Source organism: Eptatretus burgeri, chromosome 7, assembly GCF_056783735.1.
Source record: "Eptatretus burgeri isolate ZD-2024b chromosome 7, Ebu_testis_v1, whole genome shotgun sequence".
In the NCBI taxonomy this organism is placed as follows: domain Eukaryota; kingdom Metazoa; phylum Chordata; class Myxini; order Myxiniformes; family Myxinidae; genus Eptatretus; species Eptatretus burgeri.
This window is the reverse complement of record NC_140967.1, coordinates 22,391,451-22,412,762: the sequence shown is the minus strand read 5'-3', so window position 1 is coordinate 22,412,762 and position 21,312 is coordinate 22,391,451. Positions and strand designations below refer to the sequence as shown.

Below are 21,312 nucleotides of genomic sequence, written 5' to 3'. Positions count from 1 at the left end.
GAAATGTTTCACCGACCTTAGCCAAAACTTTTGGGCTATGAAATTTGAGTGAATGAGGAACTTTGTAATGGTAAAACCTTCCATTGCATCCACTTTTTTTGAGTACATCAATTGTCACCTCACAGATTTCAGCAGTTTGAGAAGGCCTTCCTGCTTGCTATCGACATTGGGGCAAGAGACCTGTTCATGGTAAGGATCGTTAAATAAAGGATTCCCCTCTTACCCACACTTACGCTTTCATTTTCTGGAGGAGATTTCATCATTTGAGTTACTGGTGCCGAATATATAAAGTAGGAAGTGGCAGGATAGCCTTGAGGTATGTGCACGAACCCCTGAACACATAATAACTATTCGTGACATTGTATGTATCTATATGAATGACCAAAAAGGTCACAAAACATTTTCCATAACTACCAATGGGAAATATTGTGCAGGTTTTTTATTTACCCTTTTGTGAAAAAACATGCATCGAAACATCAGTTTGAAATGCACAAAATAAAATATTAACTGTAATTAAATAGACTAGCGAAGAGCTCGGCCTTATGCAAAATAAAATCCCCCCAGAAGGACGGATGGAGGGACTTGTAATTCCGACCTCCACTGGGAGTGGCACGATACGATACAGATTTAAAGAGAGAAAATTTGGATCCTCCCCCTATCTTGAACACCCAGAGTTTCAGAGCCTGGCCTCTTGCTTTTTTCCTTACCCCCTAAAATCTTCCCTTGCACACTCCCCCAGAATACAACCAGCGGTTTTCAACTCGTTCTATCCAGCGGCTCAGGAGTGCATATGTGTCAAACAAACAGACAATTCTCAACTGATAAAACATATGATTCACTTTCACTTTATTCAGTTGTAAAAATCTAAGGATCGGAAAGTAAAAATGCTGCATTCACATTAATCTCTGAGCTATCTGGTCTGGGTTTGAATGTCAACTCGACAATAAACGGTCACCCTGGTGTTTCGCATGTAGGACTATGCATCATTGGGTAAACTGTTGATTGGAAGGACGCTAAGACTCAGTACAGGACTTGTCTGCCAGTACCGGTCATCGGTGGACATCACAGAGTCTACTGTGCCTTTTGCAAAGAAATTCTGATGAATATCCTCCTTAGGAGAGGCAACCTGTCTGGGATTGGTTCTAGCCTTTAAAACGTTTTTCCATGAGTCATGATGTTCCTCGGAGTTCTGTAGAGTGTATGTAGGCCTGTAGGTAATCAATATTGCCTTGGAAAACTTATTAGCCTGCCATCACGAAGCGAAAAGTGGGGTGAAGCAATCGGTCACGTACAAATGTAGAACGTACGTACATGTCTGCATTTTGTAATTCCCTTTTCTCTGCAACTGCTTGTCAGATTGACACATTTTCACTGTATATTGAAACTTAGCTCATGTCCCATGAGGAACAAGAGGGGGAGCACTCGGTCGAGTGCAAAACCTCCGCCGCCAATACTGCTGGGTCACTTAAGTGAACCTGATATCCTATTAATTGTAGGTCAAAACGGATCAGACTCTACTGAACCACGATTGAATAAACTAAACGAGATCGACGCGCATGTAGAAATGCCCAAAAAAAAAAAATCGAAATTTTTTTGAAAAAAAAGTTGCAAAATTTGTTTTTTTTTCTCTAACAAATTTTTTTTTGGGGGGGGGGTTGGAAATCACTTAAAACATGTAGAAATGCAAAAAAAATTGAAATATTTTTCAAATAAAATCGAAATTCTTTTGAAAAAAGTTGCAAAATTTTCTAAGGTTTTTTTTTTGGACAAAGTCCAAAATCGAATGGCATGATCCTTGGACCAAACCTAATCCCCCCACCAAGTTTCGTCAAAATCCGTCCAGGAGTTTTTCCGTAATACTGTTCACAAACAAACAAACAAACAGACAGGGGTGAAAACAGTAACCTCCATCCATCTTCGATGGCGGAGGTTAATAAGTGTGATTTTTTATTTTTGATGTCATAGGTGCCTTCATTATGACATCAGACTTGCATACGTAGAATGCTACATCCGATCATTATGAAAAATTTTGCGGGTCATCTAGGGATAAATTGGTCAACAGAAAAAAATTGACATCATCGGTCACGTGGTTCAGCAGCCATATTTAAAAAAAAAAAATACAAAAAAAAACCTTCAAAAATATTTTTCTCCGAAACGGTTGGACAGATTGAGGGGGAATTTCACACAAATGTTTCCCAAGCCTTGGGGATACCAGGGTATTCACGAATAATTTATAGGTCACATAGTCAAGCAGCAATATTGGATTGATGGAAAATATTTAAAACATTATCTCTTGAACAGCTGCATCAATCGATGTCAAATTTCAAAATTATGATCTAGTAGTGATGGGGAGTATTGGTTTTAAATGTCAACGTGATCGGACGAATGGTTTGGCAGCCATATTTATTTATTTATTCATTTCAATCTGGGTTCTTTTTTGTTTTTTTATATTTTTTAATTTTTTTGAACAACGCTCACTTGTCTATGCCTGGATGGGTTTGAGGGTAAATGAGTAGTAGTTGAAACCAGAGTCCTATCCAGGTTCCTCCTGATGACTTCATTTTTGCTTTTTCAGGATCCTTTGGATGACTCCATTGCAGTACCTATTTTATTTGTTCTCACATTTGATTTTAATTTAATTTTTTTTTTTAATCCCATTCTGAATTCAATTGAATAAAGAGGACGTCGTGGGTCATGTGTCTGATCAAAGCGGGATGTCTTGGTACCCGGCGGTCACTGACAGTTATTAAGTGGCAGTTCAAGTGTTAAGAGCGTACATCGAAAACCATTCAACGGAGGAAATTGAAACTTTACCACACGTTACATGACCATTTGATAAAGTGCATATTACTTGGATGACACATGCCCCGTCATAACTTACATGGTGAATTAAACAAAGCACAATGCCCAGAGACAATGTCACTTCCTCACGTAAGAAATTATAATTGTTGTCATCACTTCAGCCTTTATTGTGCTCGGCTCGTGAAAAAAATATAAAGTAGCCGAACAATTTGGCGTTTTAACGATCTCCCGATTTATACTTTAGCGATCTATCCTGGCATCTTTATCAGCCTTGGGAGTTACGAAAACATTCCCTAACGAGAATAAAAGCTCCTTTGTCAAGGCTTATGAATGTACTCTATGGCAGACCTTTCAAAGTATGATTTGTACACATTTATGTTGTAAGTGTAGATAGATGCAATTACAAATTTGCCACCAGAAGAGTTGGCTTGCATCAAGTCCTTCTCAAGACTGCACGGGTGAGTATTCTATGAATACCATCTAGTTTGTCGGTGTGTTTGACGTCATGATCAGAGTGCTTTCCTCGTGAGGCTTTCATCTCAAATTTTAATCCCATACACAGTGTTGGTGAATCTTTTTCTCAGGCCATACGTCAGGAAAAGTAGTTGGACAATTACTTTTTTTGTCATTGCAGCATTGTCAATTCATTCATTGTGACAATATTTGATACATTCTCTTACGTGAACCTTTTTATAACCGAGTTCAAAATGTTTCGAAAACCAGTGGAGTGACATTCCACAGAAATTTGATTGACATGTTAAATAAATAAACGAATAAAAGAGTCTTGTATGACTGGCACTCCCCATGGATGATACTCTTGTCAGCTTTGCCTTTATTCAAATCAGACATGAGTATGTTTTGCCTTGGGGGTTGATTATTTTTCTTTTTCTTCCTCTTTCTTCCTTTTGATTCTGTTTTTGTGTTGAATCAGAATGTGGATGTGGTCTCTCCACGTGGTGAGGAATGTACAAGGGTTGATTAACTGGCCCCATATGTAGTTTGGTCGTTCATGGTGTTGCAAATCAATGTAAATGATGCATGTTTAAAAAGTGACGCAGATAGTTGGTGAGGGTTGATGTATTGAAAATGAAGGTGTGGTGGTAAAGGTAGGTAGGGTGGAGGTGTTGAATAGTGCATGTTCCAGCAGCTGCTCTACCCATGACAAGTGCAGACAGCTTGGAGCTATAGTTACTGAACTTTTAGAAACTGTTTAAAATAAATTTTGTTTAAAATTGTAAGATACTTTATAAGGGTTTAAAATAAATAAAGGGATAGTTTGTATTTCGATGGAAATGAACTCGAGAAAACGCATGAATAAAAATTATTTCAAATAAAATATTTATGTGTGTTGAATTGGATTTGCATCTCCACCAATCTCCCACTCGCTCCCCTACCGTACACGCCACGGATGCATTTGTTGAATGCTCACAACCACCACAATGCATACATCAAAACTATTAAGTGTGTGTGTGTGTGTGTGTGTGTGTGTGTGTGTGTGTGTGTGTGTGTGTGTGTGTGTGTGTGTGTGTGTGTGTGTGTGTGTGTGTGTGTGTGTGTGTGTGTGTGTGTGAAAATTATAGAAAAAACCAGGGTGAGGCCAATCTCCACCAAATTTTGCATACGTGTTGGTAGCACCCAGTGTTGTCATGTGCATAAAAAATATATCCCCCCTCCCCCTCACCGAGAGGGTGGGGGAAACGACTTGCAATTTGTTCCTGTACATGTGGCACAGTGCAAGCGGTTCACTGATCTCTGCTGCAGACAGTGGGGATTATTAGCCATGCCACACAATGTATTTGCCCCATCATCCCCACCTCCCCCACTATCCCCACCATCCCCACCTCCTCCACTATCCCCATCCCTCCCATTCCCCAAGGCTGCTTTCAAAGAGAGAGGGTGTTTCTTGTGATCTCTAAAGTTTATTATGCGTGCTGGCAAGCCCGTGGGCCCCAGGTCCACTTTTTGTTGCGTTGTTTGTAGCTCAACTTTTATTTTCTAAATCTAACAATGAGAAACAGTAAATAGTTATTTAATTTAATTGATGTCACTTGCCATGTTTCAATCACATTGCACCTGGCCTCACACAGCCAATCAGCACAATCTCATGACTTGTCGCCAAACCATATGAATATAGTTCATGCTTGCTGTCTGGGAATTTATCGATGTGAATAATGAAAATATTTTTCTACCAAACTTTTTTTTTTCTTTTTCTTTTTTTCACTGCTTCGGTCCCTGGTGATTAATATGGAAGCATTTTCAACTTTGTACGACTCGTGGTTTATGAGGAAATCCAAAACTGACACACACACACAATGAATCTCAAATTAATAATATAAAAATAAATGTATATTCTGCTTATCCTGTAGTGAAATGGATCACTTAATCCACATACTTTTTTTTTTCTTTATATACAATGTCAAGGCTCACATAAGAACTAACACACATAACGTATAACAAGGGGAGCAGTAGACAAGAGGGATGGGAGAGGGAAGGAAAAAGCAGTGGGGAATAGACACCTGAGGAGATCTGTGGAAGGGAGAGGGATGGGATGGGGTACACGGGGTTAACAAGATGGACATTACAGGGACTTTCAGGAAGGAAAGCAGGGAATTTGAAGGAGGTGGGTTTGGGGTGGATTAACAGGGGTAGAAAAGATCATGGTTTTGGATGGGGGAAGATAAGAGATGGTGGTGAACAGCTGTTTTGAAGACCTGGAGGGAAGAGTAAGATTGAAGAGAGTGGGAGTTTGTTCCAAAGGTGGGAAAAAGAGGAATGAAAGAGTGAAGGTGAGCAGCGATTCATGATTTTGGTAGTTTTACCAGAAGGGGTTGCTGGCGGACCTTGAGCACCTTGCGGAAATATGGGGGGGAGGGGACATATCGCAGACAGAGCGGGGGTGGCGAGGTCAGAGAGGACACTGTAGAAGACAGAAAGACCACCGACCTGCCTGCGGTGAGAGAGTAAGAGACCCAAAGACTCAGCCTCATTGCGGGAGATGCCAATGATCCTAAATGCCTTGGTTTCCACAGCGTGAAGCCGAGAAAGGTGAGAGGCAGGAGCACCTGCCCAGAGGGGAGAGCAGTACTCCATCAGGCTGTGGATGGATGGAGCCTGATGATCAGTTATTTCTTTTAATCCTCCTTTTATTTTAACTGTAGTATGTTGGTGTTTCTATATAAAACTAAGATTATTGCAGGAATGGTTATGCTTGGAAAAAAAATGTTTGGGCCATAAATTTACATTCAAAACTCCAAGCAGATGAAAGTATTTGCATTCTTCAGTTAACTTATTTTTTCCCCTTCATGTAGTTCTGCCCTTGCATAAATATAATTGATTTGGCTGTTTTTAACTGAAATGTAAATATGCATATAATAATTTCAACCCGTTCCTCGATCACAAGTAACTGGTTGTAGTTTAGAGGCACAGACAAGCAGTGTGGTGTCGGCACAGACAAGTTGCTGTGCCACTGATTATTGGCTGAATCTGTGTGAGAGCATTCAGCGATCTGCCGACTCTGGAAAAGCAAGAGGGACGTGCGAAGGCATTTAAAGGGCAACCGATTAAACATCAATCAAAACAGCTCCACTAAAGTCAAAAATAGGAGAGGTGATCACTGATAGTTGTAAGCAGATGGAGAGAAGGGTAGAACACTACCTTGAGCTCCATTCCACTGAGAATCTGGTCACAGATGCAGCCCTAAACTCCATCAATGGTCTCCTTCTGAAGGAGCATTTTGACAAGGAACCCACAATGGAAGAGCTGAGCAAGGCCGTTGACTGTCTCACCAGCGGCAAAGCCCCGGCAAGTGACAGAATATCCCCTGAAATCATCAAAGGTGGGAAACTAGTTCTGTTGCAGCCTCTCCATGATCTCCTTTGTCTTTGTGGGAAGGAAAGATACATGCCCCAAGATATGTGGAATGCAAATATGATCACCCTGTATAAAAGTAAGGGAGACTGAAGTGACTGTGATGATTATATCGGCATCTCCCTACTGAATACAGTGGGAAAGGTCTTTGCTCGAGTTCTTTTGGGAAGACTGCAGACCTCGCCATTGCCCGTGCATCCAGAATCCCAGTGTGGTTTCAGATCTGGATGGTCAACTATGGACATGATCTTCTCGCTCAGGCAGCTGCAGGAGAAAAGCCGTGAGCAGCGCCAGCCCCTTTATATTGCTTTCATGGACCTAACCAATGTCTTTGACTTAGTCAGTAGAAGTCAACTTTTCAAGCTGCTGCAGATCAGCTGTCCATCTGCATTGCTCAGCCTGATATTGTCATTCCATGAGAACATGCATAGCACCACCATCACCTACAATGGAATGACGTCTGAAGCTTTCAGGATCAGCAGCAGTGTGAAGCAGGGCTGTGTACTAGCATCCACACTGTTTGGGATATTATTGTCTCGAGTGTTGCTGCATGCTTTTGGATATGCCACTTAAAGGTGTTTACCGACACACCAGGGCAGATGGGAAATTGTACAACATTGCAAGGCTCTGTGCAAAGACCAAAGTGAGGGAAGTCCTTATCTGAGACTTGCTGTTCGCAGATGATGCTGCACTGACCGCACATAAAGAGGATCAACTGCAGCAACTGGTGGACCGGCTCTCTCATGCCTGCAAGGAGTTTGGATTGACTATCAGTATGAACAAAACCAATGTCATGGGTCAGGATGTGGAAACTCAAACCAGTATCACCATCGACAACCATGTCCTAGAGGAAGTTGAGTGTTTTACCTATCTGTGGTCCACCATCACCAGCAACCTCTCTCTGGATGCCAAAATTAACAGCCGGATTGCCAAGGCCACAATCATCGTGTCAAGGCTGAGCAAGAGAGTGTGGACAAATAGCAAGCTGACAAAGAAGACTAAGCTCTGCATGTACCAGGCCTGTGTGCTCAACACCCTTCTTTACAGAAGTGAGTCCTGGACAATGTATGTAGGCCAGGAAAAGTGTTTTGATGCCTTCCACTTCTGCTGTTTATGGCGAATTCTTGGTACTTCATTGCAGGAGAGGGTTAGCAATATAGAGGTGCTCATTCACACACGTGTACCCAGCATGCTTGCTCTCCTTAGCAAGCAGCATCTCCAATGGCTTGGTCACGTACATCTTATGGAGGATAGTCACATCCCAAAGGACATGCTCTCTGGCAAGTTTGTCACCGGCACAAAATCGAGGGGCCTTCCCCAGCTCTGCTACAAAGATGCGTGCAAGAGAGATTTGAGGACAGCTGAAATCTACATTGACACTTGGGAAGCTTTTGCTGAGAACCCTGGCCATTGGAGTCGTGCTGTATCATCAGTGTGAAACTGGCAGATGAGAGGAGAGCTGCCTCCAGAGAGCAGAAGCGAGCTCAGTGCAGGGCCAGAGTTATTGCCGGCTCAAAGTGCAGGGCTACCCCCACTTTGTTTGTCTGCAGAAATTGTGGGCGAGACTGCAACTCCCAGATCGGACTGTTCAGCCATAACAGATGCCGCTGATATACTTGAAATTATGATAACCAGAACGCAGCCCATCATCTTTTTAGATGGAAGGATGCCTATTCTATTCTATTCTCTAATGTACTATTGTCTATTGTACTATTCTGTATTGTATTATGCCATAACCATGTTGCATTGACATATTTTATGTTGCACCATGTATCGTATACTGTACTGTATCATGTTCGCAGGACCTTCATTACGCAGCAGCTGAAAGGCAGGAGTGGACTTTGTCAGTGGAGTCGCTGAAGAAAGCTGAAGAAATTGAGACCATCTCTGTAACAACGGGCATCAGTATGTTTCTTTACTCCTTCATCTGAGATTTTTTGTCGTGAAGCATTTGCTTTAAGGAGTCAAATGCAATGACGCGACCAAGTGTCTGTCTTTGCTCTTTGTTTGTTTATGTTTGTCACACTTTCAACCCCCAAAACCCCCCTCTTTTCTCACAGTCCGACCAACTCTTCTCTTGTCCACTTGTCTATACACCCATAATGCGAGAAAGCATGGTTATGTTTCGTACATTCACATAGTCACGCCAGTTTAGCAAGTCCTCCGAATCAAAGCCAGTCTTGTGGAGAATTTTTTGATTGTGTGCATGTCTGCATCAGTATGTTTCTTGACTCCTTAATCTGAGATCAGTATGTTAGAAGAGCACCGGGCAACTTACCCATGCCAGTGAACAACAAAAAAAGATCAAGGATAAGGAGTTTGTGTACAAACATTGCAGTGATGAAGAAATAAGCAAATAAACCATCAACCTCACAGGGTTAGAAAGAAGAAAAATCAATTAAATTTATCTATAACTATAATATGTTAGTTATATCCACTGCGAACACTCACTTGTGTTGATAGGAAATTATGGGACCTCTGCGGGGATCTCATCCATGGATATTTCTCATATTTCCTATATTTTCATCAGTCCGATTTGCATTCAAGAAGAGAACAATTATGGTTATCCATTTTGAAATTGCCACTCTTTCTTCTAAGTGCTGCAAATTATGTTTAAAAGACTTTATACATTTCGCACTATCAACGGTAGGCTAAAAGTGCCCGGCGAGCAGAACCAAGTCACTGAAAGCATATGGCGCACACGCAAAAGGCCTCATTTAGCATTCACATGTTATTTTGAAAGTCTCATAGTGAGGCTGGTCTTTGGAATTGAGGATGTATTTTAGAATTAAGGCTGGTCTTTGGAATTTAGGATGTATTTTGGAATTGAGGCTTGTCTTTGGAATTGAGGATGGTCTTTGGAATTGAGGATGTATTTTGGAACTGAGGTTGGTCTTTGGAATTTAGGATATATTTTGGAATTGAGGATGGTCTTTGGAATTGAGGATGGTTTTTAGAATTGAGGATGGTTTTTGGAATTGAGGATGGTTTTATTAATTGAGGTTGTGCAGTATTTTGGAATTGAGGATGGTTTTTAGAATTGAGGATGGTTTTGGGAATTGAGGCTGGTCTTTGGAACTGAGGCTGGTCTTTGGAATTTAGGATGTATTTTGGAATTGAGGATGGTTTTTAGAATTGAGGATGGTTTTTGGAATTGAGGATGGTTTTTGGAATTGAGGATGGTTTTTGGAATTGAGGATGGTTTTTAGAAATGAGGATGGTTTTTATGTCATCTCTACCGAGATGACTTAATAAAGCCGGACCAAATGTCCGTCAACAATTTTTCTTTCCGATCTTGATGAAACTTAGTATGTGGGTAGAGGTCGATGAGTGTTGCACAACGATATAACTTTTGTCCGGGTTCAAGGTCAGGGTCAAGGTCACGAGGTCACGTAAGTTATAAAAATCGCCATTTTCAAAACCTATCTCGTCTGCCATTCTACAAGATATTCGGCAACTGTTTATTGATTATGATAGTAAAAAATATTATCTTGTATCTAACCGGACAGATTTTTGAATTCCGTCCCGTTTGGCCGCCACGTAACCTGGAAGATGGTCAAAAACACCTCCCAGTACAAAGAAAACTTTTTACTTCCGATCTTGATGAAATTTGGTATGTGGGTAGAGGTCGATGAGTGATACCCAACAACATATTTTTTTCCCGGATTCGAGGTCAGGGTCAAGGTCACGAGGTCACAGAAGTTGTGAAAGTCGCCATTTTCAAAACCTATCTAGTCTGTCATTCTAGGAGATATCTGGCAACGGTTCATCGATTATGATAGTAAAAAACATTATAGAGATGACCGTCACCCCCACACGGGGGTAATTTTTGGAATTGAGGTTGGTTTTTGGAATTGATGCTGTATTTTGGAAATTGAGGATGGTTTTTGGAATTGAGGGTGGTTTGTGGAATTGAGGATGGCTTTTAGAAATGAGGATGGTTTTTAGAATTGAGGTTGTACAGGATTTTAAAATTGAGGTTGGTTTTTAGAATTGATGCTGTATTTTGGAATTGAGGAGGGTTTTTGGAATTGAGGCTGTTTTTTTTTTTTAGGATTGATTGGTGAAACTGTGTTTTTGTAAATCTTTATTCACTACATCACTCTTATTCATCAGTTTTATTGTTCGGGCCTGAGGGATGTCTCGTAAAAATCATTATGGCATCCTCCAGCTTCCATAATAGCTGATGAGGCTTGTCTTTTGCCAACCTTATTAAAGATGAGATTTTGCCATCAAGTCATATGGAACACAAGCAAGTCACTTCTAGTACTCTTCCAACTGGACATGTGATGAGGAGAGTGTTGTTTAAATGATGAAATAGTTGCCTTGAAGCCCTTGGAAGCATGTTGTTGCTTTGAGACATGCCTCATTTGAAACATCATCATTGTGTTCTATTCCTTATGCAGCTTAATGGCCATCCACTTATCAGTTGCATATGGAGTTTAAGGCTTAGGGATGAAAAGGATTAGAAAAAGAAGAGAAGAGGTAATATTCCCCCCAAGGTAAAATATCCACTTGAGAAAATTGTCAGACTTATTGTGTATTCATGCCTTTTTAAAGTATTAGAATTGTGGTTAAATATTCCATCAGTTGACCAGACCCAGTGACATTGTGGTTGGAGTGTCTGCTCCGAGTCTGCTCGCTTGGTAATTCAAATCTGACCCTAACTGAGTCATACCAAAGACTTTAAAAATGATGCATACCTCTTCCTCATTTGATATTCAGCATTTAGAGGGTTGATTGCGGATAAACCCGGTGAATTGACCTCCCATTGGAGGAGGATGGTTGGGGGGGGGGCACAACGTAAGACATAGATTTTGTTCCAGTTGAGGATGCTTTTGTCTGATGTTTAAAAAAAAAATCTGTGTGTGTGTGTCCTCAATATTTGTGTTTCTTGACAAGGTAATGCTGTAGTTAACTCAGATAACCTGGCTGTAGGAGGTGGCCATTTGGAGTTAGCCAATGGGGGAACACATTGAAATCCAAAGTGCATAAATGTGGAATTTGAAACTAGTCCTATTTTTGCCACAAACAATACAAATAATTGCACAGTAATGGCCGAGGCCTCACGAGTTAAAAGAAACCAAAGAATGAATTACATGTAAAACGTCAAACATAGTTTATTAATTGAGTCGTAGTAAATGTGCCATGCAATATGTTGCCGTGAAACAATACAGAGATGTAATGCAAGAATGACAACACATAGAAGATTAGGAGTGGCATGAGAAATCCAGATAAAACTACTGGTTGTCTACTACTCACTCATCATTTTAGCTTCAGTGTTCAGGTTGTCGAAAAGATAAGCGGTAATGGCTGAAAAAAGGGATGGCATGGAACATAAAACAATCACACAATTACATAAGCATCGAGAACTTTTCTGGATTAAAGAATTAAGAACTGCTTACCCATAAGGACTAAATGAAAGAATTATTGATACATACATATTAAAGAATTATTGATACAGACAGAGTGCAACATAATGGACAAAACATTATCGCCTCTGTTTTAACGCCTCACCACGAGACTCAGACAGAGTACACAATTATGGACGTAAAGGTCCAGTTACAGAAACACCACAACAAATAATAATAGATCTTAACAAATGAAATATCTGTTGACTCCTTAACAGCAGTATAATTAAGATCAATACTTACAAATTTAAAAAAAAAACAAAGAGAAATTTGCCAAATTGTTAACAACTTAATGGAAGAGGAACTCCCAATCCAACACATGCAAGCAATTCTGGATATTATTGACCACAAAATGCAGGAAGAGAAACCTAAAGAAGTAATCGTAGAAAAGACAATGGCATCATCAAAACTAGAATCGCACTCAGCAGAGCGCATATTTGCATCCGGACCTTAACCAAAATCAAATTGGCTTGTTCTTGTCACCTATTCAAGCTGTCCACCAAGTTTCGTCATCACTCATCCACAACTTTTTGAAACATCATGCTATATATCGTTTAGTCCCATCTCTCAATGGTGAAGAATGGCTTAAAAAAAATTTTAATCTCATATCTGGATCAAGAACCGGATGTTCACCAAAATCAAATTGGTTCGTCCTTGTTACACATGCAAACTCTCCGCCAAATTTCGTCCAAATCCGTCAACAACTTTTTGAGATATCCTGTTCACAAACAAACAGACGGACAGACACAGTCCCACCTTGGGTGACGGAGGTAATGATGTTTGAATAGGAAGTCACCCGTGCCCACATGGGATTATAAACGGGGTAGGGATGAAGGCGGAAAAAATGCAAATGGCATCTTCTGCATCAAGCCGGTAAGCTGGGAGCAACAATTCCCATTTATTGCCACCTGATGCAATTTAAATGCTCTCATGGCTGTGAGGTGCTACATTTGAAACTGTTAGTTCAATATACATTATGTAGCTTTTTGATGCCTAGGGTCCGTAACAAAAATTTGTATTAGTGTCAAAGTCAGTGACCAATTGCAAATTATTATTGTGATGGTTGTGAGTAGAATGTGTGGGAGGCGAGCCCGAACTGCTGGGGAGGATAGTATTGGACCCCCCTTGGGAGGATAAAACAAATTCACGTAAGATAAAAACTAGTCATGCTGTGGTATTCTATTTCACATTTAAGATGTATCTTGTTCATGGGGATAGATATGCGTTGCGAATGTGAGTTGGACTAAGTTCATGTTCTTTCCTTCCTTGACAATCTCATCTTGAACCATTTTCCGCATAACGCATGCACATCATGATGTCCCCACGTCTTTCCTTTAGCAGAGAAATTGTGGAAAATCTGACGCAGTCGGTTTGGGTAAGGGATGGTATGCTGAGGCTACATGCCAGCTTCCTCCCACCTTCCCCCCCCAAATGGAAGCCATCCATCAAATCTGACAGGTGAGCACAAATCTCCCAGTCCCTCCCATTTCCCGGAATAGATTGCCTACAGAGGCTACTCCACCAATTGGGCACCATTGCTGGGTCGGGTTGAAAGATAAGACTCAACCAATGACTTTCAATGAAGGTCTTGACCGCCCCTACAAATTCTGCACCAATGAGGAGCCGCAAAGCCAAGGAGTAAGGGGGTGGGGGGGAGGAATAAAGGAGGGAACATACAGAGAATTCAACACAGAATTTGGGGTCAAACTTCTTTTCTCTTACCACGCTTCTTCCACACTTTACAAAAACCTTTCGCCGATGATTCTTCACCTTTCGACTTTTCCATCTTTCATTTCTGGATGTTCTTCCCATCTTTCTGACTCTCCATTTCTTTCTTCCGTACTCTCCGCGGCTTTCACCCACACACTGACATACACCTACGAGCCCGGCGTGCCTATCATAGAGCCACCGCCTCACCTCATATCACTGCACGAGATTCCCACCAGCCATGCAGTCCATCACGTTCAGCTCAGAGAACGTCCAGTGACCACCGCACGACCGGAGCACTGGTGGAATGGAGGACGGAGTCCAGGAGGGAGTACGCAGGAGGCGAGCCCGATCCGCCGAGTAGTGGGTGACCACAGCTTCAACCGTGGTTGCGGAAGGTGCATCGGGGCACGTAAAAGACCCCACCCTACTTCTTTCTCACACTCATTTCTCATTTCTCATCTCCCCATTTGAATTTCCCAACCATCACTTCTCTCACCAATTTCCTGCTTGTGTAATAAAGTGATGAAAGAGTTAATATCACGTCTTGACTTATCCTGCTCAGGTTTGATCTGAGATAGTGCTCCTGGGGCAATTGGCCCAAGTAAATAACTGGTCTGATCGGCGATAGGGTGTGGGGTGTAATGCTGGTTCGCTCGGTCAATTAACATCCATTACGCAGTCGTAGGCACGGTTCCCCATCTGCTTCATTCATCTCACAGGTACGGTAAACTGACCCTGGGCATGAAGATCCGGCCGGAGGTGAGTGTTGCACACTGCGTCTGTGGTCTGTTGATAGACACGCTAGGCTTTCGGAGTTATCTGACCTACGTCCGTAACAATATGTTTGATAATAAAGGAATGGAAATGATCAATATCGAGAAAATACTACAACAGAAGGAAGTGTGGAGTAAACTTCCAGAAACAATACAACAGAAAGAGCCACCAAAGGTTGTGTACACTTTGCGAAATGCAATTGGGGGGTGGGGGGGGGACCTTCAATTATAATGAAGCTGTGCAATCTATAAATGTAGAGGAATGGTTGAATGGCACATCTCATTGTAATTGTGAACATTCCATATTTAAAGATCCACATCATAAACAGATTATCAGAGCTGATCTCAGAATAGTGAAGGATAGAAAATTATGTGTATTACTTGCAAAAGGACCAAATTATAGAGAAAATAAATGGATTAAATGGAACTTACAACGATAGAACTGATGGAATGGATGAGAGAACAATTGATAAACAAAGTACCAAACACACAAATGGCTTAATGGTTGGAGGAGGTAGAGAAACATGTAGAAAGGAGAATTGTTGATTTGAAAAGAAAATCAAGAATCCAAAAGTAGTTTTAAACAATCTTGAGACACATGATTATTTAAAACAGCTTCAAACACAAAATGTGATTGTTCCAATTAAAAAAGCAAATAATAATATTGCATTTGTATGCAAAACATTCCACATTCAAACACTTTTGGAAGAATTGGGCTTACAGACTGAACTCTCAAAGACATTCAAAATAAGTTGCGATAATAAAATACTTGATTCAACACCATGTAAATCACTCCAAATTGAGAAGACAGTTCCAGGTAAACACCATAAATTACCATTCATTTACTGGATCCCAAAAATACACAAAACCCACGTAAGATGAGGTTCATCATCACAAGTAGAGAATGTACTTTGAAACCATTGTCAGGTAGTATTACAGGGGCGATGAAACTAATTTATAAATGTTTGAAAAACCACCATGAAAAGGTGAGGTTTTATTCTGGTATTAAAAATTCTGAATCATTGATCATTCCAAACCTATGATCAACAGTATCCACAACATTAATAACAAGGGTAAGGCTAAATGTTTATTAACTTATGATTTTTCTCCATTGTACAAAAACATTCCACACGACAAGCTCATAACCGCATTGGACAGAGCGGTAGATAAGGCATTTCTATTAAAATCGATCAAAAAGAGCAAACTAGTCTATAAAGGAAAATCAATATTCATGTAATTAAAAACAAACAAACAAACGAAGTATTCGATTTCTCCTAAACAACAGTTTCTTTACATTTAGCAACAAGATACTTCGACAGACAGTGGGGATACCCATGGGTTCAGATCTGGCCATCTCATTGTAATTGTTCTCATGTACGAGTCTGATTGGGTCCAGAACATGTGCAGGAATGAACTAACAATTGTGCAAAGGTGTGGAAACATCTTCAGATTAATTGATGATTGACTGGCAATTAATGATGTGTTTGTATTTGATCAGCTTCATGATGATATTTACCAAAATAACTTGAATTTTAAAAAAGACCAAACTCAGGCTTCAGTTTCTTTTTATAGAAGTGTGTGTGTGTGTGTGTGTGTGTGTGTGTGTGTGTGTGTGTGTGTGTGTGTGTGTGTGTGTGTGTGTGTGTGTTTTAGCTCTTTTATCAGCCAATAACCCTGCAAGTAAACAAATAAACAAGCAGTCAGACTGGTACTTACGAAATCGTCAACTTGACCTCTGACCTTGTCTAATAAAAGCTGTCTCTCGAGAAGGTAGCGACGCAAACCAGAATTTTCTACGATGATTCTGTATCAAACCATCAAAAATCGTAACGTCGAGCGAAGCAAAAATCTCCATTTCTCCACGCAATTATACCTAAACGTAACTCAACGATGCATCTGCTCGAGCGCACTGCATCATGGGACGACCCGTGACGCGTTGAGTGAAATATTTTTTATACAATCTTAAAACGTCTCCAAAACATCCGATTTTTACCAGAATTTCGACAACCGAGTTTTAAGCGTCCGAAGCGATCGCAAAAACCGAAGACAAAATTAAAATCGAAGTTAAAATGAACTCGTAACGTCGAGCAAAGCAAAAATACTCCATTTCTCCACGTGAATTTACGGAATTATGTTTGACCTCACTGTGACCTTGACCTTTGACCGATTTTGACCAAAATCTAATCAGCACTAGCCATCACCCTTCTGAATCACGTGGTGTAATTTGACATTGGTAGCTTCTTCCGTTCTCAAGTTATCGTGCCTACAAACAAACAAACAAACAGAAATGGAAGGCATCAATATACTTACGAAATCTTTAGATTTCGTAAGTAATAATAGCCGGTAAAAGGTTTTAATAATATGATCCATAGTTCTGCCGTTGCACACCTCTGCAGTGTGAATCGCTTCTTCCCAATGCTATTTGCTAGTGAATAGGAAGTACAGTATATGTAACTGCAGTACAGTATATGTAATTGATACATTATGGTTGGCCAGAATGAATCACGAATCTAACCTTGAAGATTTAGCTTTTGAGGCCTTGTACATAACTTATTCATATGATAACAATTTCTTTTTTAACATTACTCCATTGTTATCGAGCTTAATGTTACACACCTGATGCAAACTATTTTGTGTTCATACATTGCAATCACTAATGATAAGATGTGACATTTTAACTTCCTGCTATGCGTGTCATTGGAACCACAGACATGCTGAACTTGCTTGAACGTCACGATGATCGGCTCCAGGCTACCTGTTCTCCTCAAGCCTCACAGCAGTCTAAGTACAATCTCTCACCTCTCTCGTTGTTTATGAAATGTTTCCCAAGTCGTTTGCTTATGGTTGAAGATGAGCAACTCCATCCCTCCGCACCACCGAACCCCCTCCCCTACTCCTTTCCACGGTTTTATTCTATTTGTTTGAATTCGGTATTTCTTGTGTGAACCACAATAACCTGTCTGCGCTTATGCAGTTTAGTAGAAAATACAGAGGGAAGAACATCAAAGTACCAGCATTTATATTGTCAAGGTCAAGGCTCATGAAAGAACCAAACAGCAAAAATGTTGCATGAAGAATCTCACGGCTGGGGTGGGAGTTATTCATGTACTGACAGGAGGGTGTTGGAGGGCAAAAGTGGAGACGTGCATTGTTTGTGAGTGCACATGATATGATTAAAAAGCTATTTGAGACGGTGATGTGCCACAATCTTGAAGGACTGAAGGGGAAGAGTAGTGATCCTTGATGGTGATTTGTGTAGCAATAAGATCCACTCAAGAAAAAGAGAATGTGCATTAAATGAATCCGTGTCGAGTTTTTTTTTTTCTTTATAATAAATAGGAGTCCTCACAGTTTACAGCACCTTGAAAAACTTATGTGGCAAATATAAATGCTGTGGATTATTGTCATTATTATTAATATTATCAAAGGTAACTCGTCAAACAGAGAAGCCCTTGTAAAGGGTATTCCCTATCTCAATTGTGCATGAAACAAAACTTCACAAAGGGTGAGACAACCGTTTAGATTGCTAATAAGCTTGGCGTTCTGGAGGCTATTGCGAGATTTTGTGCTCCTGTGACAGGTGTAACCTGAGGCGTGCCTCCACACGGCTTGCCTAAACAGGTGGAGCCGCCCTATACAAGCTGCGTAAAGCCACTGTATTTGCAGCATATGCATTTTCAACACTTGCAAAGCTAACGTCCACCCTCTAGGTCGAAGGAAGAGCCATCAATGTTGGATAGTTTGGAAGATCTCAACGTGGATGTGTTTGAAGCTGCTCTCCAAGGAGATTCTGCATCCTGGCCTGACGATTCTAGTATGTTGCACTAATACTGTACCCAGAAGGATTATTGGCACAGCCTCTTTGATTGAAATTTCTTACCCATTCATTGTTCCATCATGAGTGTTCCTGCACTTCATGATACCTTGTGTATTACAGACATGTTAGTTAATCTTGTTTTCTTGTTGAAAAATAACTATGTATTGTAGTGACAGATGAAATCCCCTAAAAAAAACAATTTCATATGCAATGTGAGTAACAAGCTGTGTGACCCAGTGGTTTGATTCCTTATATACACATGGAAGAGGTTAAACAAGGGCTGTGTTTACCTGGATCATCGCAATAACTGAGCAAATTATTCAGAAATCATTACTTTTCTCTGTCTATCTATCTATCTGTCTATCGATATGTGAATCTTTCTCTCACTCTCTGTCGGTTTGTTCCTTATGCATAGCCACATCTCCAAAGCTACAAACTCCATACTCAGGGTACAGATGCAACTATGTGTAAGAAGTAACATGGGCTATGTGGCCATGGCCTCTGAGATTGTTTTGATGCCATAAATTGAAGCCAAATAGCATTTTTGGCAAACAGGATGACCAATTAGTCTCACATTGAAAGGAGGGATTTTTTTGAGTGTAACACAATTAACCCTTTTAAACTCCATGCAATAATTTAAATTAATTGATCGATTGAGTAAAACTTTTCCCGTCAAGTCACTGGGGACGGGTACTTTTGCAAGTTAAAAATAAAATGATGCACTATATTGGTAAGTTATGCACATTCAAAAATGATGGGACGAATTCAGGGATTTTGTTGAATATATATATATATATATTCGCAGGGGATGTTTTTGGTAAATGCCGCGAATGTCGAATCCACGAATGTCAGGGTATTGTTTCAATGGGGGAAAAGGGGACAGGTTTCCGGTGGTTCGTGATTTGTAAGGGAAAATCAAAAATCCTGTGAAAATCCACAAAAATGCCCTCAAAAAAACCACAAATATGCCCTTGAAAAACCACAAAACACCCATGAAAAAACACAAAACACCCGCAAAAAAACACAAAAAAACCACAAAAATGCCCTTGAAAAACCACAAAACACCCACGAAAAACTACAAAACACCCGCAAAAACCACAAAAATGCCCTCGAAAAACCAGAAAACACCCGCGAAAACCACAAAAATGCCCTCGAAAAACCACAAAACACCCGCGAAAAACCACAAAAATGCCCTCGAAAAACCATAAAACACCCGTGAAAAACCACAAAAACGCCCACGAAAAACCACAAAAATGCCCACAAAAAACCACAAGAATGCCCTCGAAAAACACAACGCCCAAAAAAAAACCACAAAACACCTGCGAAAACAACAAAAATGCATGTGAAAAACCACAAAAACACCCGGGAAAACCACAAAAATGCACGTGAAAACCACAAAACACCCGCGAAAACCACAATGATGCCCGTGAAAAACCACAAAAACACCCACGAAAAACCACAAAACACCCACGAAAACCACAAAAAATGCCCATGAAAACCACAAAACGCCCTCGAAAAACCGCAAAAACCCCCATGAAAACCACAAAAATGCCCTCGAAAACCACAATGCCCACGATAAACCACAAAAACACCCACGAAAACAACAAAAATGCCTGTGAAAAAACACAAAAACGCCCTCGAAAAACCACAAAAACGCCTGCAAAAACCACAATGCCCACAAAAAACCACAAAACAATAACGAAAAACCACAAAAATGCCCTCGAAAAACCACAAAAATGCCCTCAAAACTACAATGCCCGCGAAAAAACGCCCTTGAAAAGCCACAAAAACGCCCTTGAAAAACCACAAAAATGCCCGCTAAAACCCAAAATTGCCTGCGATAAACCCCCAAAATGCCCACAGAAAACCCCCAAAACGCCTGTGAAAACACCCGCGAAAACCCACAAAAAAAACACAAAAACGTCCGCGAAAACCAACAAAAATTCCCGCAAAAAAACCACAAAAACGCCCGCGAAAAACCACAAAAACGCCCCCGAAAAACCACAAAAACGCACCCGAAAAACCACAAAAATGCCCTCGAAAAGCTATGAAAATGCCCTCGAAAAAGCACAAAAATGCCCTCGAAAAACCATGAAAAAAACGCGAATGTGCGAAGCACAAGCCTGCGAATGTCTAAGCAGGTCACATTTCATCAACCGCAAATACACAGGGTCCCTGAATAGGAAATCCACAAATAGCTGTGTGTGTGTGTGTGTGTGTGTGTGTGTGTGTGTGTGTGTGTGTGTGTGTGTGTGTGTGTGTGTGTGTGTGCATATATATATATATATATATATATATATATATATATATATATATATATATATATATATATATACATTTACATATATATATATATATATTTTGTTACGGTTGTGGAAATTCACAGATCACCATTCAGGTTCCCCAAAGATCAGTTATGTCGATAAGTGTGTGTCCAGGTTAGATTTCCCCACCGATGTATAACGGGAATTATTCGTGTGCCAGGCTGTGAACCTTTGAGGTAGTGTTATTCTTTCCTATCTTTATTTTAAACAACATCTCCTCACCACCTTCACCACAACCGCCACCATCTCCTCAACACCAATCTCCACAACCAAAGGAACTTCTCCTCACCATCATCTCCACAAACATCATCACCAACAACAACATCCCCAACAACCAACATCTCCACAGGCGAACATGATGGCATCCTCGCAGCGGCAGGGTGATTTCAAACACAGCCGCGCATGACTTGCAAAACGGATCAAAACGACGAAAGGGGCGGAGCCAGCCGGGGGTGAAAGTTCAAACATGAAAGAATGGAGGGCGCTGATTTTGGGCGATGAAGCCCAGGGCGACCCCTCCCCTCGGGGCCATAAAAAGGCGCGTTTCGACGCCGAGAGGCTCCTTGATCAGAGTTGGTCAGAAGTTGGTCGGTGGAGGTAGTCGAGTT

The 21,312-nt window shown here is 40.8% G+C and overlaps 1 protein-coding gene across 8 annotated transcripts in view; it reads left to right on the top strand.

Moving 5' to 3' along the window:
* The window catches only part of WDPCP (WD repeat containing planar cell polarity effector), a 210,720-nt gene that overhangs the window by 172,724 nt on the left and 16,684 nt on the right, over window positions 1-21,312 (top strand). For 7 of the 8 annotated variants that reach the window (XM_085887675.1, XM_085887669.1, XM_085887672.1 and 4 more), the window contains 4 exons: window positions 126-189; window positions 8,472-8,574; window positions 17,273-17,348; window positions 18,274-18,377. In XM_085887675.1, the coding sequence (XP_085743801.1) occupies window positions 126-189; window positions 8,472-8,574; window positions 17,273-17,348; window positions 18,274-18,377 (347 nt within the window). Of the gene's footprint in view, window positions 1-125; window positions 190-2,575; window positions 4,134-8,471; window positions 8,575-17,272; window positions 17,349-18,273; window positions 18,378-21,312 lie in introns of those variants that run through there. The other variant, XM_085887676.1, reaches the window with a different exon arrangement.